Raw genomic sequence first — 11795 nt, 5'->3', positions numbered from 1 at the left:
GTAGACGATATGGAAAAGGGTTCACAAGGCAATGAATACATCGATAATTTGCGTGACCAGATTGCGAATCAATTGGGGCCAAATTAAATTTGTAGGGTAAGGTTCAATAGAGAACCATAATTAACCAAGGAACCAATCTTTTTTTCAAGTTTTAGAACTTATTTTTTATCAAAAAAAAAAACTAAAAATACAGAAATTCATAACTTTTTATCCTTTTTCCAATGATATAAATTTCGATTTTTTTTACGTCAAATTCACAATGTGAATCTTCGAAAATTCACAACGTGAATCCGGATTCACACGGTGAATCCGAAAAATATTTTTCACATTCACAATGTTAATATATGAATTTAGATATTTTTAGATTTTTTTTTTCGATAAAGAATAAACTCTAGAAATTGAAAAAAATATGTGGTTCCTTGAAGAATCCATAATTATGGTTCTCTTTTAAACTTTTCCATATATATATATATATATATATATATATATATATATATATATATATATATATCGCATGAACCTACTTGAATTTATGTTTTCGTAAAATTATAATCGTTGACTTAAATAAATACATGGCTTTGTAATCTGTATTAATTTTATTTTAATATTTATTCTAATTTTATTAATTTAATGTAATCCGTATTACTTGTTTCTAAACATTTTTATCTCGAATGACTGTATATACTATTTTGTTTTATTCACATTAGGAGGAGAAAACCATGTTTGATTTTGAAATTACTAATGAATCGTTTTATTTTATTTATGTATACAACCATTAATTTTATGGAAATTATTATTTGGGACTAGAGATGGCAACGGGGGCGGGGAACACAGGGGACCCCAATCCTCATCCCTATCCCCGAATCCTCATTCCAATCCCCATCCCCACCCCATTCTCATCGGGGAATATAAATAAACCCCCATCCCCACCCCCAACGGGGACTGGGGATCCCCAACGGGGAAACGGGGATTTTTTTTCTCTTTTAACATGCAAACTTTTACGTAAAAAAAAACTATATATTTCAATTTTACCAGCATAAGTTTAAAGATTTTATAAAATATATAAGTACCCATAAATTGCAGAAAAAATATAAATTAATTTTCTACCAAATTTAAATACATACATCAAAAATCAAGTAAAAAAAAATTATCAGATTGATATTTAAGGTAAAATAGATCAACCAAAGAGAATTTATATATATATATATACACGAGTTTAAATTAGATAAAAGCAAAAAGTATAATTTCAACCAAGTAATTACTAATGAGTTAGGTTACTTAGCTCAAATTTTATGTATTATAAACTATACTATAAATATATGTTCTGTATTATTTTTATATATTAATATATGTTGGGGACAGGTCCAGGGTCGGGGATTAAGGGTATCCCCATCCCCACTTTTTTTATTCGGGTATTCCCCATCACCGTTCCCATCCCCGGTCAACCTGGAGATTCCTCAGTCAAAACGGATGCTGATTTCGGGTTTCCCATTGGATATGGGTATTTTTGCCATCCCTATTTGGGACCTCTTTATATTACAAGGAAATACCATGGGTTTTAACTTCCACTTCTGTCCTTGCAAGTTGCAATATTAAAGCTCTTAAATAATGAGCGCCTTTTCCCGTGCATAATGATGCAACTTTACATTTAACACCTGTATGTTCCATTTTCTGCATTTCTAACCCCTTTAATTTTGATATAAGGCAAAAGCATTACCACATTCTAGTTGTCCAAAATTAGAAGCAATGGTGCAAGGTTGTTTTAAACTAATTGATTTTAAGGATAAAGCTACAACCTAACTATAAAACAAGTTGATCTTTTTAGATTCTTAAGTTTTAATGATAGTTTGAAATACTAGATAACTTCTAGCTACAAAATAAGTATCTTTGTAAATTTAGACTTAAAATATGTCAACATGATATTGTCCCTTATATGTCTTTGTCATAAATATTGGCTTTAAAAATAATAAAGCACTGTTGAAAAAATGCAGCAAGCTTTCACCAATTGTGCATAGGTTTTTGTTTGAGATTGACTTTAATGTTCTTCAAAAAAAATGTAGAATTAATCGATAAAGCCTACTTTGGTTTTTTTTTTTTTTCTTTTGTGGAAACGGCTAACGATTTTATAAATGTGTCCCACCTAGCAAGAAGCTAGATGAGCCCAGGAAAAATTACAAACATATTACAGGTATAAAAGAGAGAAAGGAGATACGATCCAATCACACCACCTAATACTCTCCATTGATCCCGTGTGTTTTAACCAATAGAAAACCAATGTTTGAATGTCATTAATGATCTGGTTTGGACTCCTTTTCTCATGATTGAAAATCCTAGCATTCCGGGCTTTCCAAAGACTCCAGATCATCCCGTAACATATCATTGTAAGTATTTTCCTTTTCGTTGAACACTGACTCCAGTTTGCTGCAAAAGGAAGAGTTTCTCCGTGCTATCAATATCTCCCGGATTAGCACCACACTAATTCATGATCCAATTACACACTGTAACTGCTAGCTCACACTGAGTGAAAATATGGTCTGCTGTTTCAACACAATTCAGACAATGGCCACAATTTATTGATGATGTTTGAACCCCTCTAACATCCAAAGCATGCACTAATGGGATTCTACCCCATTTGGCCCTCCAGACAAAACACCGTACTTTGAGTGGGACTTCTTTCATCCATTAGACTTTAGGACCAGGTAAGATAGGGGTAAATTCATCCAGTTTATTCCGAAAAGCCTCCACCGTGTACAACCCATTTACTCCGATTGTGCAGCTCCACATATCCGGTCTATTTGATATACGCGCCTGCCCCAACGACGCTTCGAGATGACTCAGGTTTCGGTTCAAATCTGGTGCCATGGGGTCCGACTTCCAATCCCATGCGAATCCATCGTCTGATATACAATCGCTGACTCGACAACTTTTCCTGCAGTCAATGTTAAATAATTCCGGGAACCTTGATTTTAAAGTTTCGTTTCCCCACCAAACATCCATCCAAAACAGTGTATCTTGTCCATTCCCAATCGCCTTTTTGAAAATATTGTTATATTCCAATCCAGCTTTCTGAATTTCGTTCGAGGCCCCTGCTATATTATTCCACACTCCACATATATTTTTCTTTGAAATTTGGTCGGCTGCCCGCTTCTTAAGATTATGTATCCCATTGATAACCTGACACCACAAGGCAGATTTGTCCACTCTTAGTGTCCACCACCACTTGACCATAAGTGCAATATTTAGATTGCGAAGCGATCCCACCCTAAGTCCACCTTTCTCCAGTGAAGTAGTGACTCTCTCCCACGATACCCAATGAATTTTGGAACTATTTTCAAGCCCACCCCACAGGAAACGCCTTTGATCTTTTCCAGTGATTCGATCACCCCCACCGGAGCTTTAAAAAGAGATAGATAGTATGTTGGAAGATTACCCAGGACCGCTTTTAGTAATGTCAACCTGCCTCCAAAAGACAACGTTTTTGCTTTCCAAATTGAAAGCTTTGCATTGAAACGATCAATTATAGGTTTCCAATTCTTTTTTAAGTTCATATTGGCACCTACCGGAACCCCTAAGTATTGAAAAGGGAGTTGCCCTACCTCACATCCGAGTATGTTTGCCCACCGATTCTTTTCTCCTGGCGCTGTGCCAACACCAAACATTCGCGATTTGGTGAAGTTGACCTTGAGACCGGACGACGCGTGAAAGCATTTGAGTATTCTGGTAAGATTTGTGATGTTAGTTCTGGACCATTCGCCAATAAAGAGTGCATCATCGACGTAGAAAAGGTGGGAGATTCTAGGTCCGCCATTGGGTGTTTGTATACCAGAAAAGAGACCTTGCTCGCATGCTGACTTGATTGCCACATTTAATCCCTCCATGGCTGTGATAAAGAGAAAATGGGAGAGTGGATCTCCTTGATGGACGCCCTTTGTGAAGCTGAACTCTTTTGTAGGGGATCCATTAACAATGACAGAAGCACGCGAAGATGCCAGACATCCTTGCATCCATGCCCTCCATTTGATTCCAAATCCCATATGGGAAAGCACCGTATCCAAGTAATCCCAATTCACCGAATCAAAAGCCTTGACAAAATCTACCTTGAAGAGGAGGACCTTTTTCTTCAAATACTGATTGGTGAATGGGCGTGATTTATTATGCTAATAATTATTTTTATACTTAGATTCAATAAAACATATTTTGGTTTCAAATACTAATTGATGAATAAAACTGTAATGTATTAGTAAATTTATATAGAATTCAATCGATAGTCATTAACACAATATTTTAAAACATAAATTTTAGTTATAACTTGCATACTTTATACTTTTGAAGATATAGATTTTGATGCTTGTAGAAAATGTCATTTTAGTGAGTTAAAAAGCATACTTGAGTGCCTTTGTGGTTTGAAGTTTGAACTTTAAGTTATAAAAATTAAACTCTTTATTCTGAACGGTTAGCAAGATTTTATAGAAAAAGCTAGCAAGAAGCTAAAAAAAAAAATTAAAGCAAAAACAAAACATGTCAAACCAAAAATCAGGACAATAGAAAAAAGTTAAACGAAACTTTTCAAACTTTCCAAAACTGGATCATCAATCCAATCCTTCCCAATCAACTCTTTACCTTTCTTCTTCCTAACATTGATCCAAAGATATGCCAAAATCTAAACTTTTCTCGCCAAATTCGTGCAAGCTTCGTGGACCTCAACACTGGCAGAAGGGCCTCCAAATTGCGTTTTGCAGCTCAATTAACTCACTAGAAGACGGGGGAAGAGGACCCCAAGCAATGCCACCATTTTCTAATTTCTTCCCATAAGAATTGCCATAAAAAGCTACAAAAATTATGATCTTCGTCTTCAACAACCACGCTACAAAATTTGCATGTAGAGCTAGATCCAATGTCAGTTTTGAGGAGATTAGACATTATAAGGTATCTTCCTTGTTTAATACACCAAGCAAGCACATTTAATTTCCTAGAGTCAATCTTATTCCATCTCCATACCTCATTAGTTTGGAGAAGGCTAAAATAATCACAATATTTTCGAAATGAGGAGTTTTAATAATGATTTGAGTTGTCTAAAGAGTAAAGACCAAGACCATTTGAATAAATACTACATTGGAAAAATTCATAAAAACCTAAAAATAACTTTTTAGACAGATTGACAATTAAACTCCAACATCCACCCCATCTACCTGCTCATAACTAATTATCAATGCAGCAAGTGATGTCCAGCCTAGCTGAGTTGATGCACCGGGTTTTATACCCATGTGGGGCGTGTGGTTGAGAATTCGATTCCCTTAAACTACTTCTTGTGGTGTCACATGTAGGGAATTTTTTCCTGAAAATCCCTATGGGAGCTAGGTTTGCCCTGTAAAAGAGCTCGAACTCGGGGTGATCGTTGAAATACTACGAGCAAGCTTCTATTTAATTTGTTTGTCGTTTCCACAAAAAAATAAATAAATAATATTATCAATGCAACTGTCGGTCCGTTTATTTCCTTTACTTTTTCAGATCTAGTTTGATTAATGATCTTTTAAGGTGCCTTGTAAATTGGAAAGATCCCAATTTCCAAGCTTCCAAGAACCGTTTTACATAGTGTCAATCAACCACCGAAAAAAGTCAAAAGTCCACAAAACAAAAGTAGGAGGACCAATATGAAACTTCTATAATTACCTAAAGGTAGTATAACGGCTCGAATAATCATTTCTCAATCAAGCCAAAATAATATATTCTTCTCCTCTGCTTCTGCTACACTTCTGGCGTAAAACTTTGAGCAACCTTCCAAATCAGTCGTCCATGGCAGCAGCTCTCCTTCAGGTAACTCTTAGCAAATGTAGATAATTAGTCTTATCAGCCGATCTACTTTGACTTTAACAAAGATCGTCGAACAATAGAAGAAAGGAAAATACGTGTCAAATTTATGATCTGTAGCTAACTTTCTTTGACTGAAATAGCAAACGATGAAATTACTGAATTAGGGATGTTTCTATTCCTTTTTTCCTCCGGTTTGAATTTTTTGATAGAAGGAAGTTATTGTGGTGGAATTTGATGTTAATTGATTGTTCAAGTGGATCACTCGATAAATTGAAGTTTTCGTATTTTTTTCCTAGGGTTTTTATTTGGTTTCTTTATTATGCACTTACTTCGTGTTTATGGAGTTTGTTGATCCTTTCTTTACTTAATGAGCAAAATTTGGTTGATAATTAGTTTTTTTTACTATGTATTAACTAGCAAAATTTAGGGAGTTCGCTCGAAGTTTCTTTAGTTGACACAGAAGTTAATTTGTAGTTTTCTTCCCTCTGTTTTTGTACAAGAGCTATGCTTCCAAATTTTTTATCTTATATACGATAATTTAACATGATAAAGTTTAATGTAATTAGCAATTTCTCTCAAAAAGTTCAAAAGTTATATCAATTCTATGTTTCTAACCTCAACAACAACACATTAGTGCTCAAGTTCAAATCACATCCTATGCTGAATGTAGGACAAGGTAGTAACTTTAATTTACTTTTTAGTTTTTTATTAACATTAATTTAGGCTAATTAAACATGTTACTCGATTGTGGCACACTAAGAATCCAATGTTATCGTTTGTAATCTTTCTTACTTAAAGAAGTTTTGCACCTTAAATTCCTCCAATAAACATTCCAAGTGGCTTTTTCAATAATCATTCATTTCCAGTAAAAATAACTGAGTATTCTTGCAGGGGTTGTAGGATCCTTGTGTTACATAAATGGGTCAAAAGCTTCATTCTTTAATGGAAACCAAGAGACTGGTGTACCTTGTAGCAGTGGTATTTGCTGTTTTCATGATGTTCCAGTATTTAGAGTTTCCATATGGTGATGTTATATCATCTTTATTCTCTGCAAACAGTCCTCAAAAACTCAAAAATGAAAGCTTCCCACCTAAAGATTCATCTCAAATCCCTCAAATTGTTAAAAACATCACTCATTTTCATGGATCTAATTACACAAAGCCTGTTAGTATACCTTCAATTCTTCTTCCACCATCAATTTCACCATCTTCACCAACAACATTGAATACTACAACACAAAGTGATCCTAAAAAAGGCATAGATGCATCAAAATCTTTCCATGATTTTGATAAATCATCATCTGCAAATGAAGCTCCTCAAGTTAAGGGAAGGAATGATCATGGGACAATGGGGGAAGTAGTGACAATTTCAGAGATGCGTGAGATGTTAGGTCATAATCGTGCTTCATTTCGTTCAATGGTTTGAATTTTTTATTTCTTAACTTGTAATTATAATCATATGAATTTGTTGCTTTTAAAAATGGTGTCTTTTTGTGTTTTTATAGAAACCAAGATGGTCTTCAGCAGTTGATCAAGAATTATTAGATGCAAAATTTCAGATCGAGAATGCTCCTTTCATTGAAAATGATCTCACACTTGATCCTTCTCTTTATGTTAATGTTTCAAGGTTTAAAAGGTACACACAACCCATAACTTACAACTAAGTTTTTAATCCAAGGGTAAAATGGTCATCTACTTTTGTCATTTCTTAATATAAGGGTAAAATGGTCATTTATTTTTGCCATTTCCCTTTATGTTATTGTTTCAAGGTTTGAGTTGTAGTCTTGTTTATATCTTTAATTTCTTAATATAAGGGTAAAATGGTCATTTAGAAGGTACACAACCCAAAAATTACAAAACACCAAAATTTACAACTTAATTTTTAATCGAAGTGTAAAATGGTCATTTATTTTTGTCATTTCTTAATATAAGGGTAAAATGGTCATTTAAAAGGTACACACAAGCCAAAATTTACAAAACCCAAAAATCACATCATTTTTAATCTAAGGGTAAAACGGTCATTTATTTTTTCCATTTCCCTTAATGTTAATGTTTCAAGGTTTGATTTGTAGTCTATTATATATGTTTGTCATATCTTAATATAAGGGTAAAATGGTCATTTATTTACACTCCAGAAATGAACAATCTTCATCCCACTAGACATCATTAGTTCATTACCCATATAACACTTCATCCATTGAATAAAAAACAAGTGCACATGCATTATTACAATTATCATATTATTATTATTATTAATATTAAATTCAGGAGCTATGAATTAATGGAAAAAACACTCAAGGTATACATATACAAGGAGGGAGAAAAGCCTATATTTCATCAACCACAAGCAGTGCTAAAAGGAATATACGCATCTGAAGGATGGTTTATGAAACACATGAAAGCAAGCAAACATTTCGTCACTAAAAAACCAAAAGAAGCTCATCTTTTCTACTTACCTTTTAGCTCAAGAATGTTGGAAGAAAAATTATACGTTGTTGATTCTCATACTCACAAAAACTTAATTCAGTATTTGAAGAAATACCTTGATTTAATTTCTGGAAGATACAATTTCTGGAATAGAACTTCTGGATCTGATCATTTCCTTGTTGCATGTCACGATTGGGTAAGCATAAGCTATGAAATTCTCATTCCATTCCTCTTTCCTTGATATCATAATGCCCTTTTAACACAATCGCTTACATTTTTATGATATTTAAGGCCCCATCTGAAACAAAGAAATACATGAACAATTGCATTCGCGCAATGTGCAATTCCGATGTCAAAAACGAAGGATTCGAATTAGGAAAAGACGTTGCATTACCTGAAACAACGATTCAATCATCAAAAAATCCATTGAAACAATTCGGTGGTCAACCCCCTTCAAAACGGTCAACCCTCGCCTTTTTCGCCGGCCGAATGCACGGAGACCTCCGCCCGATTCTCCTACACCACTGGGAAAACAAAGATCCTGAAATTAAAATCTTCAAAAAACTCCCAAAATCCAAAAACAATAAAAACTATATCGAATACATGAAAACTAGCAAGTTTTGTATATGTGCTAAAGGGTATGAGGTCAATAGTCCAAGGGTAGTGGAGGCTATTTTCTATGGGTGTGTTCCCGTGATTATTTCGGACAATTTTGCCCCTCCGTTTTTTGAGGTTTTGAATTGGGAATCGTTTGCGGTTTTTTTGAAGGAGAAAGATGTTCCGAATTTGAAGAATATTCTTGTGTCGATTTCGGATTCGAGGTATTTGGTGATGCAGGAAAGGGTAAAATTGGTACAACAACATTTTTTGTGGCATGTTAAGCCTGTGAAGTATGATATTTTTCATATGATATTGCATTCAATATGGTATAATAGAGTGTTTAGAGTAAATCCTAGGTAATATACAAAATTTACTTTTTTTTTGTTTGTTTATCTCATAGATTTTTTGTGTAACTTTTAAAATATAAGAAAATAAAATATCAATCATACAGCCATATGCACATTGGATTATTGATATTTAAGCTCGTATAACTGCTATGGATGGATTTCATTTTAAAATTTCAATATGTTTAATCAAGTGATTCTATAATCCGTTACTTTGGGCTAAGTGTTTACTTTTAAAATAAATAAATAAATAAAACTTAGATGAAAGTCGTTTATGATGAAAATTAATGATTAATGAGATTTGAAGTGTGTTGCTATTGTAACAAACAAGACGTTAATTATTGTATTAAAGGATAAAATGTTGGTTAAATGTTCTAATTACTTTAGTGTATGGGGAATACGTTAAACTAAAATTTGTTTGTTGGGCTTTTATAACTTTTAGATTTACAATTTATGGGTTAAGCTAGAAAGGATCACAAAACAACTCCAAGTGGGATAGTGGGCCCATTTGATCTTTGGTGGCCGAATTCATATCTTGAAAAACTTTTCTAGGATCACTCTGGAACTCACCCATGGCCACCCGAACCACCAAATCAAAAATCGGGCATCTCAAACCACGAATAAAACAACTTGAAGGAAGTGGGCCCATATTCAAACGCTTGTTTTTCAATACATTGGGGCAATCATCCGACTAGTTCCTATCAAACATTGCAAACAACATGTTACGAAAAAGATCAACCAACCCATCACTAACAAGAAAGCGATCTAATTTGTTGAATTTATACTTTATGTTGTTCTCCCGAGTAAAACGTTTCACGACCATAGGAATATCAACCAATTCATACCTCCGCAATAGCAACGTCGCCTAGAAGGATCACAAACAACATTAAAGCCACATAAAAGAGAAAGATCCCATTTGTTGATTCATAAAGGAGAACAAATACTCACACACAACCTGTTTTCGGGATTTTTCATGCGAAAAGTACACATTAATCTCAAGAAACACGTAACATTCGCCACCATCCAAGTACCTTCATCTATAACCAAATTATAATTATACGTACATGTGACAATAGATTTCAAAAAAGAACTAGGATCCCACATTATAAAGGAAGTGTTCTGCAAAACTAACAGATAGAGGGTAGCAGGTAGCAGGTACACACATGGGGGGCTTAGAGGGGGGACAAAGTGGGCAGCTACACAGGGCCCAATTTTTTTCATTATATATTTTTATTTAAAAATACAAAATTAAAATAAAGATAAGAGCCTTTTTTTTCTTGTTCGTCCTGGGCCTTTAAGAATATTTCATTTTTCAGGACCGGCCCTGGGTATACAACAAGAAAATGCACCTTTAGGGACGACAAAATGCGTCCCAAATAGTCAAGATTGTCGCCCCTAAAGGTATTAGGGACGACATGTCATCTCAATTGGGTCGTCGCAAATACATCATAGCTAATACTCAAAAGTCGTCCCTAATACATGTTGTCGATAATAGCAGTCGTCGTCTCTAAAAGGTGTCGTCCCTAATAATATTCCGGATACCGGTCAGTGTTACTCCGGCCAAATATTCTGGCGGGATGTGTCATTGCTAATGCTTAAGATAGTCCCTAAAGGTGTCGCCACTAATGCTTGTTTTTTTTTACATAAATTTTATATTTTATATTAGTTTATATTATAAAAATACAAAATTTATAAAATTATAAAACTTATAATTTAAAAATCTGCATTACATAAAACATCAAATAACATTACATAAAATATATCACATTAACATCATCTAAGTCCATAATAACATCATCCGTAACATAAAGTTATATATACTAATCGTTGTCCCCATCATCGTTTTCATCGTCGTTGTTGGTCGCATTGTCGACTTGCTTGCTAAACGACCGGATAATATCTCCAACTGCCGTCACAAACGTCGGGTTTTGGAGAAAAGCGTTAACATCCATATCCTACAAAGTAAGAATATAAGTTAAAATATATCATACTATAAAAACAAATTATTATTACTTAACAATTAAGTCACAAACACATTAAGTCCTTAACAATTTAACAAACAACCAAATTCATAACAATTTAACAAACTAACAAACTACCAAACTATCAAACAACAAAATTTACAACAAATTAATAAGTACCTGTGTTGGTTGCGGTGTCTGTGACTATGACTGCCACTGGGTGGGAGCACTTGTACCCGCTACGGAAGGCTTAGGCCCGATGCCTCTCACATGTCGCCTTCGAGCACCTAACACCTTCTCAAATAAGGCTATCCAATCAATGGAGTTCAGATCATCACCGAAGTCGGCTATGTGCTGAGTTTGTAAAACAACCTCAGCAACTAAAGCTTTTTGCATTTCACGAAGATTGTTAATATACTTCAAAACAAACACAAAAAAAAACAACATTCTACTTCATTTTTAATTAATAATAACTTACATATTGATCTTCAACTAACGGGTCAATGAATTCCCCTTGTTTATTGACATGTGCACGGTGAAATACTTCAAGTTTATTCAAATTCTGTTTAACATTAAAAAATATGTTATACTTAAATAAACATTACAAAATATGTTATAACTGAATAAACATTCATGTAACTTACATTTTTGAA

At 34.1% G+C, this 11795-nt stretch overlaps 1 protein-coding gene and 1 long non-coding RNA gene across 2 annotated transcripts; one reads left to right on the top strand and one right to left on the bottom strand.

Annotated features, from left to right (window-relative positions):
* The first annotated feature begins 5687 nt into the window (after nt 1–5687).
* Nucleotides 5688–9291, top strand: LOC145057703 (putative glycosyltransferase At3g07620). The gene is made up of 5 exons (XM_079005579.1): nt 5688–5814; nt 6703–7230; nt 7316–7446; nt 8079–8433; nt 8529–9291. The coding sequence occupies exons 2-5, from the start codon at nt 6730–6732 to the stop codon at nt 9195–9197; spliced, it is 1656 nt and encodes a 551-aa protein (XP_078861705.1). The 5' UTR covers nt 5688–5814; nt 6703–6729; the 3' UTR covers nt 9198–9291.
* Nucleotides 8034–8761, bottom strand: LOC145057704 (uncharacterized). The gene is made up of 2 exons (XR_013686162.1): nt 8632–8761; nt 8034–8535 (listed from the first exon to the last, which is right to left on the bottom strand). It is a non-coding gene; the product is annotated as an uncharacterized LOC145057704 (long non-coding RNA).
* Nucleotides 9292–11795: the final 2504 nt, after the last annotated feature.

Source organism: Lactuca serriola, chromosome 6, assembly GCF_051521515.1.
Source record: "Lactuca serriola cultivar US96UC23 chromosome 6, Lser_US96UC23_V15, whole genome shotgun sequence".
NCBI lineage: Eukaryota > Viridiplantae > Streptophyta > Magnoliopsida > Asterales > Asteraceae > Lactuca > Lactuca serriola.
This window is presented reverse-complemented; position numbering and strand designations above follow the sequence as displayed.